General features: G+C 40.1%; 1 protein-coding gene across 4 annotated transcripts in view; it reads right to left on the reverse strand.

Annotated features, from left to right (window-relative positions):
- The window catches only part of snx29 (sorting nexin 29), a 491,480-nt gene that overhangs the window by 62,987 nt on the left and 402,859 nt on the right, over positions 1-25,634 (reverse strand). For all 4 annotated transcript variants that reach the window (XM_072560128.1, XM_072560129.1, XM_072560127.1 and 1 more), the window contains one exon: positions 1,950-2,090. In XM_072560128.1, coding sequence (XP_072416229.1) covers positions 1,950-2,090 — 141 coding nt within the window. The remainder of the gene's footprint in view (positions 1-1,949; positions 2,091-25,634) is intronic.

Below are 25,634 nucleotides of genomic sequence, written 5' to 3' on the forward strand. Positions count from 1 at the left end.
TGCATCTATTGTCTATTGTCTATTGTCTATTGTCTATTGTCTACTTAAGAGTATTCTTGATAAATGGCAAAAAGTACGAGTTCCAGAAGACTAATGACAGAATCTCATTCCCTGCCCTCAGGTGAGTTTGGTGTTGCAAAGTCACTTAATCAGACAGAAGGGTGACAAATTTGGACAATTATTTCTTTACAGCGAAGGTCCACAGACAGCCATTCAGCCCCATCACCAATTAAAGTCCTTAAGTGGGAAGTTAATGCCTACCTAAAGGTCTTATCCTGCCACTGCTGGTCTGCACCCAGCACAGTGTGGGGCCTCATGATCAAAACAAACAAACCCATGTGATGTCGCTTTCTCGTAGGTGATTCCCTTATTAAAACAAGCACTCGGGTACATGCTTGCTGCACCTGGCAATGGGAAGGGGGTGGCAGCAGTGATACTGAGATGAAGTCACCTCTCCCTTGCACCAACCTCTCCTGCCCACGATCTGGTGATAATACTAGGCTTCAGGTCTTACTGGCAACAGCCGTCACTTCCCTGGTGGCGTGCCTAGTCAATTGGAATGTCCTTTGATTGGCTGGTACCTCACCCAGTTTGGTCACTTCAATCCCTGGGGTCCTTGATCCCAGGTCGTCCCAATGTTGGCCTGTAAAATGCCTGTGTGGATTAAGTTGCTGCAGGACTTTACTCAGAGAGATGGAACAATGCTCTGGTTGGTTCTTCAGCCCTTGAATGAGGTCCCCATCAGCTCCATGACAGTCCCCCAAAGGTTACTGATCAGTAGATGTTCTAGCACTGTTAAGAATTTTGACTGGGAGTCACCATACTGTTATAAATTGCTGTATTAAGATTCCTCAGCCTATCAAAGTCCCACTATTGCATCTTAAGTTTGAGACAAGTAGGGTCCAATCTAGTATCACAAAATCTTACAGCTTATTTGACCTTTGATTGCTCTGCAAAAAGGCTATTCCAATTGGTCTTATTCCTTCATTTGCTCATATTTTTTTTCAGTCACTCCATGGAGTTGCTCTTTCAAATACACATTGCTACTCATGCAGAATATCTATTTCCACAGCATCTGAAGTTTTAGCAATTTGCGATAATGAAGCAAACATGTTGAAAGTAGAGTTGTGGGAGTTAATTAGCACAATGCTATTTGCTCTTATGCAGTTTCAGAAGTGGATTATCAAAGGTGTCACAGTGTGATAACAAATTATCCAATTTGTTACCGTCCATCTGTATCACTTACCACAGAAATCATCCTTTGCTGTGTTGCAGGACAAAACACCAGGCTCTACTTTAATGTTTCATTCAGTCAACAGTGAGTCATTATTTAACTTGCTTAATGTTTACACCAATAGCTTTTCATCAATTTTATCTTGGCATTATAAAAAGTAATATTGCAAACAAATCATCACCACAGAAATTCCAGTAGTCTCATTCAACTACATAGCTCCTTTATCAATATCATGATAAAATCAAAGAGCATCATTTGTGGCATTACTGGAATAAAATTGATACCAATTTCTTTAAAGATCTGGTGTTTTCTTCTATCTTTCTAAACAGCAATAATTCTCTTCTCTCTGCAATACCAGTGGCTGATTGCAAAATATTGGATCAAAAACAACCCATTAAAAGAAAGTTGGTTTGGATGTAACTTGATTGCCTATTAATTTTGGTTAATCACAGGAGAGAGAGGGCAATACAATCCCAAAACATTTCAGCAAACAAATTCAAAGCAATTACAAACATTTGCATGCTATTTCTGTTTAAAAGGTATTATAATTTTCACTTTAATGTAAGTGTGCTGTGTGTCCAAAATATAAGCTTTACCTACAATGGGAAAGTTACATTGAAAATATCAGTGTGCATATTTCAAACATGAATGATCAGCAACATTTGTTTCTATAATTATTGAAATGTGTGCATTTTGCAAAACAATACAAAAGTACCTTGTTTCCAATAGCTTTTTTAGGTGGGAAATTAAAGGTGTTCACCAAAGGGAACTTGGTCCGTAGTCTGATGTGCAGTGCTCTGAATTCAGTGTACCTCCTGTAGACATTCCATTCATCATCTTTGATCCGGATGTAAACCTGCCAGAAAAACAATCAAAACAATCAATACAGGCACTCATCTTGATGCTCACAGAGATAATGTGGTGCTACCCAACTGATGTTTGTAAATGCATGAAGTTCCAATTTTCATTTAAAGAACTGGAGCACAAATGGATCATAGATAATTTATCATTTACACAGCATGCATCACCAAGTTGTTCTTAAGAACAGTCTACAATCTCCATAATGCCCAGGCTACCTCACAGAAGATACCGAAAATCAACATCCAGTGCAGAAGACAGATTTAAAGGCTTAGACTCTACATAGAAAGTTATTAATACATAAAAAGCAGGAATTGTTACACGTTTTATCTTTCAATTATGTATTTTTCAATTTCATGGAATTACCAATGGGAACTGGACAGGGCCTGCGAGGAATATAAAGAAAGGAGGAAAGAACTCTAGGAGGGAATTAGGAGAGCAAGAAAGGAGCCATTTAATGATCTCAGCAAGCAGGATTAAAGAGAACCCCAAGGCATTCTATACATACACTAAAAGCAAGAGGATAACTAGGGAGAAGGTAGGGCCACTCAAGGATAAAAGAGGGAACTTCTGCTTGTAGCAGAGGATGTGGGTCAGATCCTAAATGAGTACTTTGCATCAGTATTCACCCAAGAGAAGGATATGGAAGATAGTGAAATTTGTGCACAGTATGCTGATATGCTACAGCATTTTGAGATCAAGAAAGAAGTGACATTGGGTTTCTTGAAGAAGCGTTAAGGTAGATAAGTGTCCAAGGCCTCTTGGTATGATTAGATTAGATTAGATTACCTACAGTATGGAAACAGGCCCTTCGGCCCAACAAGTCCACACCGACCCTCTAAAGAGTAACCCACCCAGACCCATTACCCTACACTTACCCCTGAATAATGGACCTAACACTATGGACAAGTTAGCATGGTCAATTCACCTAACCTGCACATCTTTGGATTGTGGGAGGAAACCGGAGCACCTGGAGGAAACCCACGCAGACATGGGGAGAATGTGCAAACTCCACAGAGAGTCGCCCGAGGCAGGAATCGAACTTGGGGCCCTGGCACTGTGAGGCAGCAGTGCTAACTACTGAGCCCCGTGCCATATCTATCCAAGGTTCTTGAGAGAAATAAGAGAGGAGATTGCTGGGGCCTTGACCAGGATCTTTGTATGCTCAATAGCCACTGCAGAACTCCCAGAGGACTGAAGTGTAGCTAATGTTGTTCCTCTGTTCGAGAAGGGAAATAGGGACAATCTGGGAAACTACAGACTGGTGAGTCTCACATCAGTAATTGGGCAGATGTTGGAAAGAATTCTTCGGGATAGAATTTATGCACATTTGGAAAAGTATGGCCTAATTAGGAACAGTCAGCATGGCTTTTTGCACGGCAGGTCATGGCTTACTAACTTGACTGAATTTTTCGAAGAGGTGAAAAAGGTGATCAATGAGGTTTGAGAGTGGATGCTGTCTACGTGGATTTTAGTAAGACTTTTGGCAGGTCCGTCTTGGTAGGCTCATCCAGAAGATTAAGATGCATGGGATTAAGAGTGACTGGGCTGCGTCGATTCAGAATTGGCTTGCCTGTAGAAGGCAGAGGGCAGTGGTAGAGGGTATTATTCAGAGATCTGTACTGGGACCTTTGCTGTTTGTATGATTAGATTAGAATTCCTACAGTGTGGAAACAGGCCCTTCGGCCCAGCAAGTCAACAGCAAACCACCCAGACCCATCCCCCCTACATTTACCCCTGACTAATGCACCTAACACTACAGGCAATTTAGCACGGCCAATTCACCTAATCTGCACATCTTTGGACTGTGGGAGGAAACTGGAGCACCCGGAGGAAACCCACGCCGACACAGGGAGAATGTGCAAACTCCACACAGATAGTTGCCCGAGACAGGAAATGAAGCCGGGTCCCCTGCACTGTGAGGCAGTGCTAACCACTGAACCACCGTGCCACCCATTTGTGATATATATATAAATGACCTGGATGAAAATGTAGATGGGTGGGTTAGTAAATTTGTAGAGGATATAAACATTGGTGGAGTTATGAATAGTATAGAAGGTTGTCAAAGGATATAGAGGGGTATAGAACAGTTGCAGACATGGGCAGAGAACTGGCAGATGGATGTTAATCAGGATAAGTGTGAGGAGGTGCATTTTGGGAGACCAAATGTTAAGAAAAAGTATAGTTAATGGCAGGACCCTGAACAGTATTGATGTCTGCAGGAATCTTGGGGTTCAAGTCCACAGCTCCCTGAAAGTGGCCATGCAAGTAGATAGGGTGGTAAAGAAGGCAATTTGGCAAGCTTGACTTTATTGTTTGGGGAATTGAGTGATAGAGGGATGTCCAGAATGGTGATGTTTGCTGTCAATCAGGAGGCAGTGGTCTAATGGCATTATCACTAGACTGTTAATCCAGAGAGCCAGACAATGTTCTTGGGACCATGGTTCAAATGCTGCCATGGCAGATGGTGGAATCTGAATTCAATAAAAAAAAGCTGGAATTAAAAGTCCATTGCCAATTGTCAAAAAAACCTACCTGGTTCGCAAATGTCCTTTAGGAAAGGAAACTGCAAAACTTACCTGGTCTGGCCTACATGTGACTCCATACCCACAGCAGTTGGTTGGTTCTTAACTGCCCTCTGGGCAATTAGGGATGTCACCCACATCCCATGAATGAATATAAGAAAAAACTCAGCAGGCAGAGCTTGATCAGTTTGTACAGTACAATGTGGGTTCCAGTGAGAGGGTTGGGGAGAGAACTGGATTTCAGATAAGTGTGTGGGTTTTCTTTGAGCTTCATGACTTGGAGGTGCTGGCGTTGGACTGGGGTGGACAAAGTTAAAAATCACACAACACCAGGTTGTCACCTGATAAAGGAACAGCACTCTGAAAGTTAGCGCTTCCAAATAAACCTATTGGATTGTAACCTGGTGTTGTGTGATTTTTTAACTTCTTTGAGCTTCACTGTCAACAAGACATTCAATATGTCTAGCACAAAAGAAAAATTGACTTGTGTTGGTCTCAATATTCTCTAAAAAAAATTAACGCCATTTAACTGTTCATTTACCAAACCAGGCCATCAAATATTGTTATTGTCTGGCTAGACACCAGTCGCTTTTTCTTTTTAAAAGTAAGTGAAATCCAGGTACTCACTGTGAGAATGAAGCAAAAAGATTTCAAGGTTTTGAACAAAGAGCAATAAAGTGTACTACACAAAGTTAGAATATTAATACAATCTACACACACACAAATACACATAACTGAGAAACTAACCTGAGATAGACAGACAAACTTTGATTGAACAGCCCAAATAACATATTAAATAATCAATCTGGTCAAGAGAGAAACCATGAATTTCTAGCTTTAGAACACCCACAAAAGCCACTCTGTTACAGATTGCCTCAATGTCTGCTCACATTCTGGTAATTCATCTTCCTTTCCTCGATCTATGCTCTCCAGAACTCTGAAAATTGTACTTCAGCACATAGTCATAGGCACAGCTCCCACTTTTCACAGATACCTAGCTGCACCAAGTTAGCACTGCTCTGGATTATTTATTTATGTTATTCAGCTGATCCAACAAAAGAACGCACATGGACTTTCCAGCCCTCATTCTCTGCTTCACTAGTATATTAACTGTGTGTAGGCTACAACTGAACCTTTCACAGCTCCAAAACTTTCCAAAGACCAGGCCCCAATTGTCACTGCATCTGCTGGCTTCCAAGACTTGCTCTGAGGTCTAACTGTACAGAGATGTTCTTGAGAATTCTCCCTGAGCCCAACTATATTGAACCAATAGCCTATATAGCAGCACTATTCTGCATGGAGTACTCCTGGCACTCTTTCGTCCTGCAGCTCCAACTGACTGTAACCTCTGAACTATGCTTCAGTGGCCCTTGAATTATTTCAGAGACTGATTGGAGGTCTCATAGTAAGGCTTGTTCCTAGGCAATACTGAATGCAAGTCATATTTTGGAACAGTTGGATATAGCAACTTCTTGGAACTCTGTTTCCTGAATATTACAAATTTACTGATTGTTGGCTTACACAGTATTAATGCATGCAAAAGTAATGGATTTCATCATAAATTTAAAAACATAAAGTTGAAGCTTTTAAAGCTTCAAATACTGTAGTTCAGGAAAGATCGCCCAGATTGGGGAGCTGATAATTGGGGGACATTGTGACATTGGTCATTTGTAACCCACAAACAGTGCTGTGAAGGCACTTATTGAATGGATAATCTCATCCCTTTAGCTGCCTAAGTTTGTCAAGCCAGGGAGTCTCTCCACAATGTTTAAAAATAGAAGCTTTGTTAAAAGGCTCCTTTTAAAAGGTTTCATGACTGACCTGCTCTCTGAGGAAGAACTGTATGTGCTTTCATGGTTCTGTCACAAATGGAAGTGGGTGGTTTCAAGCTGGTTTGAGTTCCCATTTCACATTTCCAACATTTAACACCGAATTCAAACCACTCTCACCTGCTTTTTAGCAGGTTAAAGGCACCCTCATTAACTCTTCAACTTCTAACGATTGAAAATGAATCCTAAGGCAGACACAGAGTGACTGTTGTGAAATTTGTTAAACAGCTTTTTCATTACTGCTCCAATCTCCAAAACCAAGAACAAGCTATTGCCAAAATAACAACCACTTTCCAGATCTCTCTCATTCATAATTATATCACATTTTGATCTTAATGCTGCTTACTGCTGGTCCTTGCTGGTTTCATTTGACTATAAAATAAATTTTGAACCAATCTGGCAGCTTCATTTCTCATCAGCCATTTGCGGCAAAATGTTGTTCAGCTCAGTTTGTGTTCATAAGGCTAAAGAAGGCTAAAGACAGCAAATTGAAGTTGTTGGGATTTCAAAGGTTAGCTCAATATTTTAGTCCAGTGAAGATGTTTGTTTTTTGTATAACTGTTTTGTTAAACATAGTGCTATGTTTCACTGGGCTTGAAATCAAGCCCTGTTATTCCTGTAATTGTCACAAAAGTTCAAATTTTATTAAGTATGTTATGCAGAATTCCTAAAGTTACCTGTCATTTACACCCAAATTGCCGGAAGGTTTGTGTCAGGTTTTAGTACTTAATAAGAATGCTATTTATTGCAAATAAATGGATTCTAACTGCAGATGAGCGATTATGAACTACAGGCATGTGAATCTACTAATCAACTTATGAAACTCCCTCTCTCCACACACACACACACACACACACACACACAAATTAATGGGTGTTCAGGACAAAGGCAAAGACTGGGAAGGCAGTTCAGCAGTGTAAGGATTGCTGAGATGTTCAGAAAACACTCTTTTTCAATCTTCCTTCACCAGGTACTTTCACTTGTTTACATAAGGCTTTAAGTAATTGGTTCACACTTATAGAAGTCTCTGACTTACATCATGGAAACAGATAATTCGGTCCAATTTGTCCATGCTGACCAAGTTTCCCAAGCTAAACTAGTCCTATTTGCCTGCATTTGGCCCATATACCTCTAAACAGGACCCATGGACACAGCCTTAGAATTAGAAGGGGTAAATTCAGAACAGAAATGCGGAGACATTTCTTCAGCCAGAGAGTGGTGGGCCTGTGGAATTCATTGCCGCGGAGTGCAGTGGAGGCCGGGACGCTAAATGTCTTTAAGGCAGAGATTGATAAATTCTTGATGTCACAAGGAATTAAGGGCTACGGGGAGAATGCGAGTAAGTGGAGTTGAAATGCCCATCAGCCATGATTGAATGGCAGAGTGGACTCGATGGGCCGAATGGCCTTACTTCCACTCCTATGTCTTATGGTCTTAAACCTTTCTTATTGATGTACTTGCCCAAAGGTCTTCTAAATGTTGTTACTGTACCTGCATCTAGCACTTTCCCTGGCAGTTCAATCCACATACAAACCACTTTGTGTGAAATACTTATTAATTATTATAGCAACTGCCAAGGGGAAATACACTGGCTATATTCAGACTTGACAGGAAGGTGGTGGTGTAGTGATAATGTCGCTAGACTAGTAACTGAGAACCCCAGGCTAATGTTCTAGAAACATGGGTTCAAAATCTCACTATAACAGATAGTGAAATTTAAGTTTAGTAAAAATATCTAGCCTAATGGCAACTATGTAACCTTTGTTAAATATAGCAAAACAAATCTGAATCACTAGTGTCCTTTGAGGAAGGAAATCTGCTGGCTTACCTGATCTAGAGACAAAGAAACTGCAGATGCTAGAATCCAAGGTCGGCAAGCAGGAGGCTGGAAGAACACAGCAAGCCTGGCAGCATTAGGAGGTGGAGAAGTCAACGTTTCAGGTATAACCCTTCTTCAAGACTTCAAGAAAGGTTACACCCAAAACATCAACTTCGCCACTTCCTGATGCAATTGGACAATTCAAAATGGATAATCAATGCTGGCTTAGCCAGTGATGCCCATATCCCAGGAATGAATAAAGAAAAAATGCTTTACTGCTTAGAAGAAAACTTCTCATCTTCCAGAGGTCCAATTTTGTCTGGCTAAATATCCATAAGCTGTTCAGTTACTTCAGAACGAATCACATAGCTGTTGACAGGTGGGAGGTCTCTATCATTAATAAGTGGCTGGTGGAGTAAGACCAGTCAGCTACTTGTTACCTGCCAAATCCCCATTTGTGCACAGGCCCTTGGCTCCAGCTGGTCTGTAACTTGTCTTCCCCACTGCCTGTACCAACAACTGTGTAATCTGCACTTACACTGACTGTCAGGTTACTTGCTTTTAAGAAGTGCAGCAATCTTCCAACAATCCTTTGAAACCCAATTATTTTTCAGTTTTCAGTTCTCAATCAAAAATACAGAAAAATAAAAAAAAATGGTCTTCACAGTAGCAACTTATCAGCACAGTATGAAGTGGGACAGAAATTTGTTATCGGTGCACTTGGCTGAAAGTAAAGGAAGAGAGGCCTGTGCCTAAATTTCACTTCCATGTTGGGCTCAGGATGACCAATTCCACATGTAGTCAAGCTAGCAGTGATTAAATATCTAGCAGGGGTCCATCACAGTGCAATGCTTTTTTTCATACCTTCTTCCATGACAATACTGTGGACATTGCACCCTCCTGTCCTACTGTGCTCTTGACTGTCCATTCTTCCACCCAGGAGTTACTCTTGGGCTGTCACTAATGTGGCAGGAACTCAGATTGTTTGCACAGAGACTAGAAGCAGCAGCTTCTGAGGCGGAAGATGAGGCGTTCTTCCTCCAGGCGTCGGGTGGTGAGGGAGAGGTGGTGAAGGAGGCCCAGGACCTCCATGTCCTCGGCAGAGTGGGAGGAGGAGTTGAAATGTTGGTCCACAGGGCAGTGTGGTTGATTGGTGCAGGTGTCCCAGAGATGTTCCCTAAAGCGCTCTGCTAGGAGGTGTCCAGTCTCCCCAATGTAGAGGAGACCGCATCGGGAACAACGGATACAATAAATGATATTGGTGGATATGCAGGTAAAACCTTGATGGATGTGGAAGGCTCCTTTGGGCCTTGGATGGAGGTGAGAGAGGAGGTGTGGGCGCAGGTTTTGCAATTCCTGCGGTGGTAGGGGAAGGTGCCAGGACGGGAGGGTGGGTTGTTGGGGGGGGTGTGGACCTGACCAGGTAGTCATGGAGGGAATGGTCTTTGCGGAAGGTGCAAAGGGGTGGGGAGGGAAATATATCCCTGGTGGTGGGGTCCGTTTGGAGGTGGCGGAAATGTCGTTGGATGATTTAGTTTATGCAAAGGTTGGTAGGGTGGAAGGTGAGCACCAGGGGGGCTCTGTCCTTGTTACGGTTGGAGGGGTGGAGTCTGAGGGCAGAGGTGCGAAAGGACCAAAGGAGCCTTCCACATCCATCAAAGTTTTACTGCACATCCACCAATATCATTTATTGTATCCGTTGCTCCCAATGCGGTCTGCTCCACATTGGGGAGACAGGATGCCTCCTAGCAAAGCGCTTGAGGGAACATCTCTGGGACACCAATCAACCACACCGCCCTGTGGCCCAACATTTCAACTCCCCCTCAGCTGAGGACATGGAAGTCCTGGGCCTCCTTCACCACCTCTCCCTCACCACCCGATGCCTGGAGGAAGAACGCCTCATCTTCCGCCTCGGAACACTTCAACCCCAGGGCATCAATGTGGACTTCACCAGTTTCCTCATTTCCCCTTCCCCCACCTCACCCCAGTTCCAAACTTCCAGCTCAGCACTGTTCCCATGACTTTTCCTACCTGCCTATCTTCCTTTCCACCTATCCACTCCACCCTTCTCTCTGACCTATACCTTCATCCCCACCCCCATTCACCCATTGTACTCTTTGCTACCTTCCCCCACCCTCCTCTCTGATCTATCACCTCCATTCCCACACCCATTTACCTATTGTACTCTATGCTACTTTCTCCCCACCCCCACCCTCCTCTCACTTATCTCTCCACCCTGGAGGCACTCTGCCTCTATTCCTGATGAAGGGCTTTTGCCCGAAACGTTGATTTTCCTGCTCCTCGGATGCTGCCTGAACTGCTGTACTTTTCCAGCACCACTCCAATCTAGTACCTCCTATGGTGACATAGTCAACTTGCATAAAGCAGATCCTTCCTTTTAAGGTAAGTAACTTCACATAAAACTTTTCTGCCTCTTATAACATTATGTGTCCATAATGCTTTCCTGTTTAGGGTGAGATATAGGAGCAACAAATCCAAAGAACTCTGAATGCCTCAGAATAGTCAGGATTGGATATGAAGAAAAGAGGGTTTTTAAAAGGTACAATAGGAGCAAATCAAAGGAGATCGTCATGGAATATAGAAAGTGTAGGGAGGAACTTAAGAAAACAATTAGGAGAGCAAAGGGGGGGGGGGGGGGCGTGAAAAATCACTGATGAGTAAGATATTCTATAAGTATATCAAGGAAAAGAGAAAAACCAGGGGAAGAGTACAGCCCAATAGAGACTGGGATAATCCAGGCATGGAGCCAAAAGACACTGATAAAGAGTTAAATGATTACTTCATACTTGTCTTCACTTGGGAGATGGAGAATGTAAGTATAAAATTTGGGAAACAGGACTATGAAATTCTTGAGCAGTTTGACAGACTGCTGTGAGAGATGAGGGAGGAAAGTATAGGGCCTCTGATCCACATTTCTAAATCCTTTCAGGCCACAGGGGAGATGTCAGAGGACTGGAGAATAATTAATGTGGGTCCACTGTAAAGTAAAATTGGAGACTAGTGAGTCTCACTTCAGTGAAAAGGAAACTATTGCAGAAAATTCTGAAGGAAGAACTGGTCTCCACTTGGAGATGCAAATTTGATTGGCATTTTCAAGATGGTGACCAGGTATATGAATGATGGTAGTGCAGCTGATGTAGTTTATATGGATTTCAGAAAAGCCTTTGACAGGGTGCCACATGGGAGACTGAAAAACAAAGTAAAAGCACATGAGATCCAGGGTAACCTGGCAAGTTGGATCCAAAATTTACTTAGTGGTAGGGGACAGAGGATGGTGATAGAATTCTGCTTGTGTGACTGGAGGACAGTGTCCATTTGAGTACCACAGGGATCAGTGCTGCATCTCTTATTGTTTATATATATATAATGATAAAGAAGAAAATGTGGGGGTAGGATGGAGAAGTAAGTTTACGGATGACATGAAGATTGGCTGGGTGGATGATAGTGAGGAAGAAGGGTCTTGAGTTATAGGAAGATATAGATGGACTGGTTAAATAGGCAGATGGAATTTAACCCTGAAAAGTGAGAAGTGATGCACTTTGGAAGAAATAATAAGACAAGGGAGTACTCAATGAATGGCAGGATACTAGGAAGCTCAGAGGAACAGAAAGATCTTGGGGTCCTTTTCAACAGATCTCTGAAGGTGGCAGGGAAGGCTAATAGAGTTGTTAAGGAGGCACTTGTCTTTCTCAGTCATGGCATAGATGATAAGAACAGAGAGGTATGTTGGACCTTTGGTTAGGCCACAGCTCAAGCATAGCATGCAGTTTTGGTCACTGCACTTTTTAAAGGATAGATGTGATATATGAGAAAGTTGCCTGGGATAGCTCTGAGGTTCGGTGAGCTTGAGTTGTTTTCTTCAGAGCAGAGAAGGCTGGGGGTGGTGGTGGTGGGGGGGGTGCTGATTGATGAGGGACGTGGACAGGGTGAATAGAAAGCAGCTGTTTCCCTTAGTCGAAGGGCTAATAACAAGGGGCATAAAAAGAACAGAGTGGTGGGAATCTAGAATGTACTGTCTGGGCGGATAGTTGAGTTGGGAAACCTCACAACCTTTAAAAAGTACTTGGATGAGCACTTCAGATGTCATAACATTCAAGGCTACAGACCACCTGCGAGCATTAATTGGACTAATGTAGTGTAGTACTTTTTTGTCAGTGAAGACTGATGAAGGTCATCTTCTGTATTAAATTATCCTATTACTCTGTGATTCCTCTAAACTTCCTGTTTCCAACTTTCTGGTTACATATGCTTTTGGCTAATTGGCTTATTTGCCTCAAATGATAATTTCAGTTCTGATTGTCCCAGCTGTCAATTTGTATCTTCCAGATGTGGCTCTGTCCTCAATATTGCCACCTAGGTGTAACCTCAGGCCAGCTTTCTCACCCTGTCCATATTCCCACTGCCTTTGCATGTTCCTGCTTTGCCCTGCCATCTCTGCTTCAAGGATCAGTGACTGGAGCCAAGCACTTTCAAGAACTTAAATCGAGACTACAAGCATCAGTATAACAAAGCAAACCAGACTTTCTACCAAGAACTGAGGGAATGGGTTAATGGCTTTCCTGCCATTGAATCAGGAGTTATTTCTTAATCGTTTAATGTGCTTAGTGCTCTTGCATAGCACTAATATGGGGAATCAGCTTTTCTAACTGTTTTACAACTTTGCAAGTGAAAAATGGATAAATATATTCTTATTATCTCTGTTATTATGCAAACTATCAGAAGAAAAGCACTGTCAGAGTTGAGATCCCACAATAATATTAGTTCCTTCAGCTAATAGCTCAGAGCATTAATCCTCTGGCTGAAAAATCTCTCCTCTCACATTCACTTCATTTATTCCTGAATCTAACTGAATGGTATATGTCCTAGTTTCACTAACTCAGCTAGCCCAACCATATTCAGGCCTGCAAGGTTTGCTTCCTAGTAATTCCCATATCCAAAGGAATAACCCAGCTGACCAAGATCTATACCACAAGATGTTGGAGCTGAAATAGGTAATTCAGCTCATTAAGTCCACTTCACCATTCAATGAGATTATGGCTGATCTGATAATCCTCAGCTTCACTTTCCTGCCTTATCCCCATAACTCCAGATATTCTTACTGATTAAAAATATACCTCGGCCCTGAATGTACTTAGTAACACAGCATCAACAGCCCTCTGCAGTAAAGAATTCCACTACCTTCTGAGAGAAGAAAGACTTCATCTTTATATTAAAAGGAAAACCATTTACTTTTACAGAGATTATACCCTCTGATTCCACACTCCCCCCAAGGAGAAACAACCTTTCCACATCTACCCTGCCAAGGCCCGAGGCATCTTACATGTTTCAGTAAGGTCTTGTCTCATTCTTCTAACCTCCAATGAGTACAAACACAACCTACTCAACCTCATAAGAAATCCCTCCACACCTGGAATCAATCAAGTGAACTTCCTCTGGACCATCTCCAATGTCAGTATATCTTTTTGTGGATGAGTGATCCAAGACTCTTCACAGTACTCCACTTCATTCATGTCTTGTATAGACCCAGATCCCAACCACATCCCTGTGTCCCTACATTTCCCATGACTAACCCACATAGCCTGCACATCCCTGGACACTATGGGCAATTTAGCATGGCCAATTCACTTGACCTGCACATCTGTGGACTGTAGAAGGAAACCAGAGCATCCAGAGGAAAAAAACACACACACACACACGGAGAGTGTACAAAATCCACACAGTTGCCCGAGGCTGCAATCAAACCCAGGTCCCTGGCGCTGTGAGCCACTGCTATTATCTGCCAAACCTGGATGTTTCGTAATTCAACAAGAATGGCCAAATCCCTCAATTCTGGAGCTTACTGCAGTCTTTCCCCATTTAGATAGTATTCAGTTCTTTTATTTTCCCCACAAAAAAGCATTACCGCACATTTTCCCACATTATATTCCATCTCCCAAATTATAATCCCTCTGTAGATTCTTTCTGTTACCTTTACTGGCTTTTCACCTTTTTTGTTGTCATCTCTAAACTTGGTTGTAACACATTCACTTTCCTCATCCTAATCATTAATATATATTGTACATAATTGTGAGCCCAACATTGATCCCTGTGACACTCCACTGGATAAAAAAGTGCCATCCTGAAAATGCTTCCTTTATCTCAACTTTTCATCTTCTTATTAGTTAGTCAATTCTCTATCCATGCTAACGTACTAATCCCAACACGGTGGACTGTTATCTCATTAAGTAGCCTTATATGCAGTGCTTTTTCAAACACCTTTTGCAAATCCCTTTGTCTACCTTGTTGTTACCTGATTCTGATAAATTTGTTTGGGTACCATTTCCCCTTCAATGAAGCCATGCAGACTCTTGCTTGAATGTGTTATGCATTTCTGAATGGTCTGCAATTAAAGCCTTTATAATAGACATTTTCCAAATGTTTGATGTTAAACTAACTGGCCTATGGTTTCGTGTATCTCGTTGTGTGTCTCTTACCTAGCTTTGTGTATCTCTCTCTCTCCCTTTTGTGAATAAAAGACTCCTACAACACACTGCCCTTTTTTATCCTTTAGAAGATCCATGAAAATATCAACATAATTGTTAAAAACATCTCTAGAACACTCACAACATTATAAATAAAACTGAATATTAACTTCATATAAATCAAAGGCTCGATAATATATGATACGTTACATGGTTTGAGAAATCACAGGTGTGATCACTCGCAGGTGTTAACTGACTGCATGTGGAGTAATAAAACATCACAAATAATTCCACATCGGAATTGGTTTCACTGTATACATGGGTGCATATATATATTTAAGCTTTCCACCAGTGTGTGGCTCCAATAGTTTCAAACGTTTAGTGCCACATTTAATCCTTCACATCTTGTTAGTTGGTTCAAAGTAAAACATCAGCAGGCAGACAAGGGAACTTGGAATATATAACATCATAGCAAGATCAGCAGCTGGGAAACTACCAATGGGTGGCTGCACAAAATATATGAAAATAACCAATCCTGAAAAATAGTAAAGAAAAGCACCAATAATAAACTGTAAAATATTATCCAATTGAATCACTTGAGTGAAGTTTTAGAAGAAATTTTCGAAGACAGTTTTGTTCTCAGTAACTGAAAATTCTAATGACCAAAATATTTAAACAAAATAGAAATATTAAAAGAACATATCTTACAATAACATAATTATGTTTGACCATTGATCATTTTAAACCAGAGGGCTGGATTTTTGTTAGATACTAGGTGAAGGAAGATAAGGAGCTGAGGACTGAGTAAAGATTGAGAACAGCGATGATTTTGATGAATGGTGGAACAGTATCAAGGGGCTGAATTGCGTCTGCCTATCCTATTTTCTTCTTTAACTTTTAATACTCTGCATTAAGGCTTTTAGTTCAAGATCTCAGCATGCATTAAAAATCAAGGCTCTACCTCAAAATTCTTATCCCAAAACTGTTGAGAAGAGTTACTACACACATCCATTAATTTCTCAACAGTCAACAGCTTTCTTAAACAGCTGATGTGCAGAGAATTTCTCATATCTAATAAGAATCTGGATTTTTTTTCTCTTTTCAAAATTGCTCTGAAACAAGTTGGGAGTTTGGGTTCTCAATACAGTTTCGCAATAAAATTTTAATAACTCTTTCTCATCCATTTTGAATGGTAATTATTACCCCACATGCTGTTAGATAAAACTATGTGTCATCACACCTGTGATTTCTCACACTGACATTTAAAGAATCAAAATAAAGTTTGTTTATTATGAATGACTTTCTTTCTCAGCAGAAAGAATGCAACAGACTTTCTTTATCAAAAGTGATTTAAATCTAAGTGGAAGAGGAAGCTGACTTATTGGCTTCCTTCTGGTTATGCTTCTGTCTACTTATTTTCATTCAAAAATCCCTACCAGGTTTGACCTACATTCAGACACACAGCAATGCAGTTGACTGTTAGCTGCCTCTGAAACTAAGCAACTCAATTCAAGGGCAAAGAGGGGCGGACAAAAAATGCTGGCCTTACCTGTGACATCCACATCCCAATAACAAATGAAAATAAACAGACTAATTAGTCATTGATTGCACAATACCATCAAAATATGTCCGACTGAAATTTAATTTCACTCATATCTCCCTTTATATTCACCTTCAAATATACCATCTTTTTAGGCTGTGAATGAATACAAGTAAAAGGAAAATAACATCTATAAATATCAACACATTTTCCTTGATCATTTCATTTTGAAATAATCATACAAGTTTACCAGGAGGTCAAAGTAATGAGCACTACCTAGGCTTTTATTAAACACCTCAGTCTGTGGTCTTGGCATCTACATCAGCACAGCTGTTGTTTAGCACATTTTACATTTGTGACAAATGGTAGTTATTGTATAATCCTAAACCTTATAACAAAATCCTTACTCTCCTGGTGGTTGATGATGCAAGCAAGAGAGGAATGAAGAGTGTGAGAGAAGTTTTATAATCCGTGTGCTCTATTACTTAATTCTTCTTGCTCTCTGATAGTAAAGAGGAGCTTTCAGAACCAAAACAAATGCTTTATTTCTCTCACCTAGTGACCATAGAACATGGTAAGAGTTTTACACTTTCACATTCCTCAACTGACCTTCAAAGTGAATCCAGCTATCAAACAGTGCTCTAGAACAATTTATAACTGATTCGATTTTTCCACCTATCTAAGCAATATAAACTGTACTGTTTATAGTTGCAGGATATTCTAATGCATAAAGCCAAGCTGCAAGAGGACGTTGTCCCTGGGCTGCAAGGTGAAAACAAATTAAAAATGACCACATGCTTCCTGAAGGATTAGGATCTAGACTAACATCAAACATATGGTGCAATTAAACTACTGCATGCCCAGAATCAAATATTTCTGATGAGTTATACCATTCTGGTAACTGATCTAAAATAATTTTGCATTTTGGTTTTGGTGTAGTTATCACTAAATAACACATTTTATAAATAAATAATGGATCACTTGAGGAAAATCATGATATTATGTAGACAGTACAAAGTATGATAAAATCTTGTATTTTTCTAAACAGATAAAAAGATAATTCAACAATTAAAGACAAATCAATATTTTTCAACATCACATTGTCCTAAAGTCAATTCTTGAAGACAGCAAAAGTTCTAAATAAATGACTTTCTGAACATCAGCAGCAAAGTTTTAAGAGATTGAAATAGTGCTGTCAGAATCTGAAAGAAAACTCCAAAAAACATCAGATACAATTATCAATCAGCTAATATGTGAGAACTCTCAACAACACCAAAATCTTCCTGCTTAGATTTAAAATTTAAATTTTTTGTAGACTTTTCATTTTGCACAGTGTGCTTTTCTTTAGAGCAAACATTATTTCATGCCAATACATGCCAACAGTTTATTCTTGTTTTGAATTTTTGCCAAAAGTGGATGCACTTAAAAATCCAACACAGTTGTCTCTGACCAAAATACCAAAGTTCCCACATCGCAAATCATAAGCCACTGCTGCTGCCCCGAAGGGTTCATGTGCAAACTCCATCTGGATAGGGGATCATCATTCTTGATCCTTCAAAGTTCCCAAATGTTGAGATGTCACCAAAGTTTGCCTCTCTCAGGAATATAGGAGCAGGAACAGGCTATTCAGCCGATTGATCATGGCTGATTACTCACATGAATGCCATTTCTCCCCCATACAATTCCCTTTCATCCTTTGTGTCAATTTACAAATTTGGCAATCTCTACTTTAAAAATACTCAATGGTTAAGCTTCTAAAGTTATCCTTGATTGAGAATTCCAAGAGATTCCCCCATCTTGAAATTGTGTAACTGTTTTTAGATTTCCTCAACCAAGAAAACACCTTGGTTTTAAGTATTTTTTAGGTTTCAATAAGATCACATTGCATTCCTTGAAATGCGAGTGAATACACATCCAGTTTACCCAATCTCTTAGCATAGAACAGTCCAGCCATCCCAGGAACAAGTCGAGTGAACTTGCCTTGCATGCTGTCTACCAATTATATTCATCCTAATATAAGTAGACCAAAACTGCACACAATATTTCAGATGCAATGTAACCAAGGTGCTATTGCCTTTGCTACCTCCGAACCCAAACTCTTTTGCAATAAAGGCTGACATACCATTAGCCTATCTAATAGTTTGTTGCACCTTTACATTAGTCTTCAGAAACTTATCTAAGATACTCAGGTCCTATTTGTACATGTACACTTTCCAACTCCTTAACTGTTATGACATACTTCACATACCTGTTTTTCCATTAAGTGTAAACCTGACTTTTTTTCCACAATATATTCTATCTACCATGTTCTTGCTCGCTCACTAAATCTGTTGAAATCCTCTTGAAGTCACTTTGTATGTTCATCCTAGTGCACGTTCCTACCTAGCTATATATCATCTGTGAACTTGGAAACATTATACTTGATCTTCACAAGAAAATCATTGATCAATATTGTGAACAGCTGGCCCAAGTATTGAGTCTTACAGTACCACATTAATCACAGCCTACCAAACTGAAAGTGACCCATTTATTTCTACTCTCTACTTTCTGCCTGTTAGCCAATTGTTAATTGTTGCCAATGCCATACTTCCTATTTCATGTGTTTTAGTTTTGCTATCCAAACTCCAAGAAGGACTTTATCAAAAGCCTTCTGAAAATGCAAGTAATCCAAATGCTCAGACACCCCTTTGTTAATTTTGTTATTAACCTCTTCAAAAATTCCACAGGGTTATCAAACATGATTGCCAACTCACAAACTCACATTCATTATTCCCAACCAGATTATTATCTAACTGTCCATTTACCATAACCTTTATAATAGATTCTAGCATTTGCCCTATGACTGATTAAAGACTGACAGGACTGCATTTCCCAGTTCAGTCTTGCCCTCCCTTCTTAAATATTGGGGTGACATTTGTTAACTTTCAATTACAGGAAGCATTCCAGAACCTACAGAAGATGATCACTAATGCATCCATTATCTCCAAAGCCATCTCTTTAAAGTCTCTAGGACACAGAATATCAGGTCCCTGAGAGGTATTAATCTTCAGTCCTGTTAACTTCTTCAGCACAATATCATTGTTGATTTTCTTTAGTTCCACATTCTCCCTATTCCTTTGGAGTTTTAATTCTGGGAGATTTCCAGTATGGTCCTCAGTGACAGTTGAATCAAAGGACTATTCTCTGCCATTTCCCCATTTCCCATTCCCTGTAATAGACTCAACATTTGTCTTAGCTAAATGTTTCTTTTTTAAGTACGTGTAGAAATTTTTTACCATTCGTTTTTATGCTATTGCCAGCTTGTATGCATATTGTATTCTCTCTTTCTTTATCAGTTTCTTGGTCCCCCTTTACTATATTTTATAACCCCCCCCAAATCTCAGGCTTAATACTGTTTCTAGCAACACAGAGACTTTTTCTTTTACAATCTTCAACTTCCTTTGATAGTCACTGTTATCTGACTTTATCTTGTGTCTTGAAGCAATGTATAATTGATGTAAACAATGCAATAACGACTATCTATTGCCCAGCATATCGTCATACTGTTTAATGATTATCCACTCAACCTCAGCCAATTTTTCCTTCCACTTCCATAATTTTCTTTGTACAGATTTAACACCCTGGCTTCACTTTTAGATATAATGTAAAATTCTACCATATTATGGTCACTCATCCCTTAAGGTTATGTTACAACAAGAATATTAGAAACTGTCATTACCTAATACTGTACTAAAAACAAAATAGCCTGTCCTGTAATCATTTTCTCAACATTCTGCTTAGAAAAATCATCTCCAGCACACTTTATAAACTCATTCTCCACAACTTCAGCATCATTAGGTTACCCAGTTTATAAACAAAATGAGGTCACTTATGAGTGCTGCATGCTTCTCTCTTCACATGGTTAATTCTATAGTGACATTATCACTTCTGTTTGATGGCCCCAAAACTACACTCAACTGGATTAGTGTAGCTTGAACAACACTCATGAAATTTGACACCACCCAAGACAATGTGGCACCACATCCACAAGCATTCACTCCATCCACCTCTAATACTCAGCAGCAGTACTGTGTACATCCTTCAAGATGCCATGCAGAAATTCACCAAAACTCCTTTAGCAGCATTTCCTAAACCAACAATCACAACAATCCAGTAGAACCAGGGCAACAGGCACATGGGAATGCCACCATCACCAAACTTCCAGTCAAGCTCCTCACCATCCTGACTCGGAAATATTTTACCATTTCCATGTTGCTGGGTTAAATTGCTGGAACTCCCCCTCTATTGGCATTATGTGTCTACCTACATCAAATAGACAGCTAAAAATCATGCACCAGGTTACAGTCCAACAGGTTTAAATGGAAGCCTTATTTTTCAGAGCGCTGCTCCTTCACTACCTGATGAAGGAGAGGCGCTCCGAAAGCTAGTGCTTCCAATTAAGCCTGTTGGACTATAACCTGGATTTTTAACTTTGTACACCCCAGTCCTACAGGCATCTCCAAATCACAAATAGACATCAGCGGTTCAAGAAAACAGCTCATTACCAGCTTCACAAGGGAACGAGGGATAGAGAATAAATACTGGCTCAGCCAGTAATGCCCACATCCCATGAATTAATTAAAAAAGCCTATTGCCTCAAGCTTTTTCTTAGCTCAACCAAAACAGAGTTTACATTTAGTTCTTTCGATCCCAAATTCTCTCTTACTAATGTGTAGAGCATATTGCTTATTATTAGCAGAATGCCACTTGCTTTTCCCTTTTGTCTATCCTTCCTAGGTATCAAATATCCTCCAATATAGTGTTGGCCACCCTGCAGCTATGTTTCCATAACAGCCACAGATCATACCAGGTACGAAAGCAGCTTCACATGTCAGTTGAAGAAACAACATTTTGAAAAGATGCACTTAATTATGACAGATCCCAGAAAATATACCATTATCTCAAAAGAATCCAACAATTTCCATATACAGGTGAGATAATGTAAGATATATAAATACATGAAATCATTGAAGCAGACTAGACAGTGGTATATCTTGTTCAACTCCCTCAAGAATGGGTTGATTTCGATTTGTATTCTATGATTTGAAGTTGAAGAGACTCAAACGTAATATATTTGTCCAGGGACAAACAGTAAGTGACAACTTGTCTAGGCATGTTTTTGTTTCCCTAGGACAGATAGGAAAACAGGTATTTCTGTCCCCTCAGCATGGAAGTATACAGTTTCGGTAAATGTAGAGGGTAAAACAATGCAAAATTTGGAAGGGAGTGCACTTTTTGAGTCTCACAACTGGGCTGAAATTCACACAAGCATCAGAATTACCTCCCATTGACATTGTATTCGCTGGAAAAAATGTGTATCAGTATATAGAAAAAAATTGATCAGAGTTCTAGGTTGAAAGCAAAATCTCTATAAGATTGTGATTTGACTTTTCCCTACAAATACCAAATTATAAACATCAAAACATATGTAACGAATGATGATAAATCTGGATGGAATGAGCAAATGCAATTCTTTTCTATTTCAGCAGTTCCATTTGATTGAAAGTCCCATGTGCAATGTAAAAATGATAACTTTCAAAGAAAGATTATTGTCAAAGCTCTGCTAGCCAAAAAAGCCCATGTATTGTTCCACTAAAGCATCACAAATATTCTCGACAATCATGTGTATTTAGCGTTACTCTCAAAAATGCAACCTATTTAATGTCCAATGTGAAGAAGTGATTGGGAGGTGCCAGTTGTTGGACTGGGGTGGATAAAGTCAGAAGTCACACGACGCCAAGTTATAGTCCAACAGGTTTATTTCAAATCACAAGCTTTCAGAGTGACCCCTCTGACCAAGAAGTAGCACTCTGAAAGCTTGTGATTTCAAATAAACCTGTTGGACAATAACCTGGTGTCATGTGAGTTCTGACAATGTGTAGGAGCGCAATGACAATAACACAGAAGTCATTATGTCTGAATCAAAATTCAAAACTAATGCAACCATTCTCCTTGTCCATTTTAGAAGAATTTACGTTATAAGCCATAACCATAAATGAAGAAATGAGGTGGTGCTGAGAAATGAAGTGTGCAATCATTACATATTGTTAAGACAGCCTCTTGAACATTTATAGAGATTAATGATAATTTCAAGCTACACCCACAGTAGTGCCAGGAGTAGTCAGCATTCCAGTCTCATATTTTTAGAAGATTATAGGGTAGAATTTTCGTCAAACTGGGAATGGAGGCATCAAATTCCCCAAGCAGTGAACAAGATCCTTGATGCTCATATCAAATCCCAGCATATGTGTAGAAGATAGTCACAAAGAAACCCCTTCTTAGGAATGTTTTGACAAACTGTTCTATCAAGAACTTCTTAATAAAGTCCACATAGGGAAATGTTTTTTAATTTATTCATTTTAAGAGATGTGGGCGGCACTGGCTGGGCCAGTAGTTATTACCCGCCCCGAGCTGCCCTTGAGAATGTGGAGGTGAGCTGCCTTCTTGAACCGTTGCGATCCATCTGCTGTGAGTTGTCCCAAAATGCCCGAAGGGAGGGAATTCCAGGATTTTGACCCAATGACACTGAAGGAACAGTGATATATTTCCAAGTCAGGATGGTGAGTATCCTGGAGGGGAAATTGGAGGTGGTGTTATTCCCATATATCCGCTGAACTTGTCCTTCTAGATGGAAGTGGTTTGGAAGGTGCTGTCTTTGGTAAATTTCTGCAGTGCATTTTGTAGATAGTACACACTGCTGCTACTGAGCGTCGGTGGTGGAGGGAGTGGATGTTTGAGGATGCTTTGTCCTGGATGGTGTCAAGCTTCTTGAGTATTGTTGGGACTGTCTCCATCCAAGTAAGTGGGGAGCATTCCATCACATTCCTGACCTATGCCTTGTAGATGGTGGACAGGCTTTAGGGAGTCAGGAGGTGTATTAGTTGCTACAGTATTCCTAGCCTCTGACCTGCTCTTGTAGCCACTGTGTTTATATGGTGCGTCCAGTTGGGTTTCTGGTCAATGAAAGCCCCAGGATGTTGACAGTTGGGGATTTGGTGATGGTAACACCATTAAATACTAAGGGGTGATGATTAGATGGTCTCTTATTGGTAATGTTACTTACCAGTTGTTAGCCCCAACCTGGACATTGTCCAGATCTTGTTGCATTTGGACTTCAGTATCTCCAGCTACAGTGACAAAAAAAACCGAAACACACATTCTTCCTTCAATAGACTTCGTGTATGCAGTTATAGTTTGCATGTCATCAACACTCCCTATGCTCTGTGGTTTATGCAAACGATAGTTTAACATTGTAACCAGACTTTCCCCTACCAAGTTATCCTCTTTGAAGGGAAGAATACAGTAGAATATTATTTAAATGGAGAAAGACTATAGAATGCTACAGCTTCCTTGTGAATTCCTGAAATTCCTTATGCATACATCATAAAATGCTAGCAAGGAAGGAATATTGGCCTTTATTTCAAATGGAACAGAGCATAGAGAGGTCTTATCCTTTTATTTAAGGAAAGGCAGACCGGCATTGGAGGCTGCCCAGAGAAAGTTCGTATGATTGATTCCTGATATGAGGTGACCATCTTATGAGGAGAATTGGTTAAGTTGGACCAGTACTTATTGAAGCTTGTAAGAATGAGGAGATCCTATTGTCCCGATTCTTAGGAGACTTGACAGGGTAGATGTGGATTGGTTATGTCTCCTTGTGGGAAAGTCGTGGACTAGAGGACACAATTCCAGAATTAAGGAGTCACCTGTTTGAGACAGAGATGAGTCGGAATTTCCTCTCTCAGAGGGTAGTGAATTTGTGGAATCATTTACTGCAGAACGCTATTAAGGCTGGATTATTAAATACATTCATGGATGAAATAGATTTTTAATCAGTACAACAATCAAGGGTTAGGGCAAAAAGCAGGGAAGTGGAGAAGATTATGTGATCAACCATATAAGAATTAGGAGCAGGAGCAGCACCAGCACCTCGAACCTGCTCCACCATTCAATGCAATTACGGTTGATGTCATCTCAACTTCAATACCACTTTCCTGCCAACTCTCCGTAATTCTCTGACTCATTTCTTATTAAAAATCTGTCTACCTCCTCCTTAAATGTATTCAATAGCCTGGTGTCTAACAATAACAGTGAAAGTGTATTGGACAATAGCCTTTGAATGAAAGTGGTTTGAAGCCCAAGTGAAAAGATTCAAGGGTTCCTTTAGAACGAATGTTCACGTAGCACTGAAACGAGTTTTGAAAAGATTTGTAGCTCAGGTTGAGGTTCTGGATGTAGGTTTGCTCACTGAGCTGGAAAGTTCATTTTCAGACGTTTCATCACTTTACTAGGTAACATCTTCAGTGATCCTCCAGACAAAGCATTGCTGATGATTCCTGCTTTCTATTTCTATGTTTGGGTTTCTTTGGGTTGGTGATGTCATGTCCTATGGTGATGTCATAGGGTCCAAGCCAATCCAAAACAAAATACCATGCAAGGACTGTAACAAACACTACATTGGATAAACAGGAAGAAAGCTAGCCAACAAGATACATGAACATCACCTAGTCACAAAACGACATGACCCTCTCTCACTAATAGCCTTACATACAGATGAGGAAGTACACCAATTCAACTGGGACAACACATCCATCCTAGGACAAGCCAAACAGAGACAAGCGCGAGTATTCCTAGAAGCTAGCATTCCAACCAGAACTCTATCAACAAACACACTGACTTGGACCAGACTTACTACTCCAAGAAAAAAGAACAGGAAATAACATCACCATAGGAAATGACATCACCACAGGAAATGACATCACTAACCCAAAGAACCCAAACATATAAATAGAAAGCAGGAATTATCAACAATGCTTCGTCCACAGGCTCACTGAAGATGTTACTTGGTATGGTGATGAAACGGCTGAAAATGAACCTTCCAGCTCAACGAGCAAATCTACATCCAGAGCACTGAAACAATAAAAGCAAAACATGTTCTTTTACCAGTCTGTAATTCAGAGTGATATAACAAATAAAATAAATATATTGTCTTTTCTAAAATCTTTGCTACCTTTTAGCTTTGTAAACTTAACCTAAATAGAGCTTGGGAAATGCACAAGAAAGATCTGAACAAGTGAAAAGAAAAGCAAAAGCAAATGCAAATTAATTAGTTCAATTACCATTTTACTCAGACATGGTGAACAGCATGTGGGCAACATCTAATTTCCAGACTAATTATCTTTTGATTTAATTGTTTTTCTCCCGCTCTATTTTGCTAAATTCTCTGTGGAAGAGTAGAATCATACAATCCTTAAGCCAACATTCTACCAAATTCCATTCCAAGGCCAATGCAAAAGAGTTGGACCAAT

Source organism: Chiloscyllium punctatum, chromosome 40, assembly GCF_047496795.1.
Source record: "Chiloscyllium punctatum isolate Juve2018m chromosome 40, sChiPun1.3, whole genome shotgun sequence".
Classification (NCBI taxonomy): domain Eukaryota; kingdom Metazoa; phylum Chordata; class Chondrichthyes; order Orectolobiformes; family Hemiscylliidae; genus Chiloscyllium; species Chiloscyllium punctatum.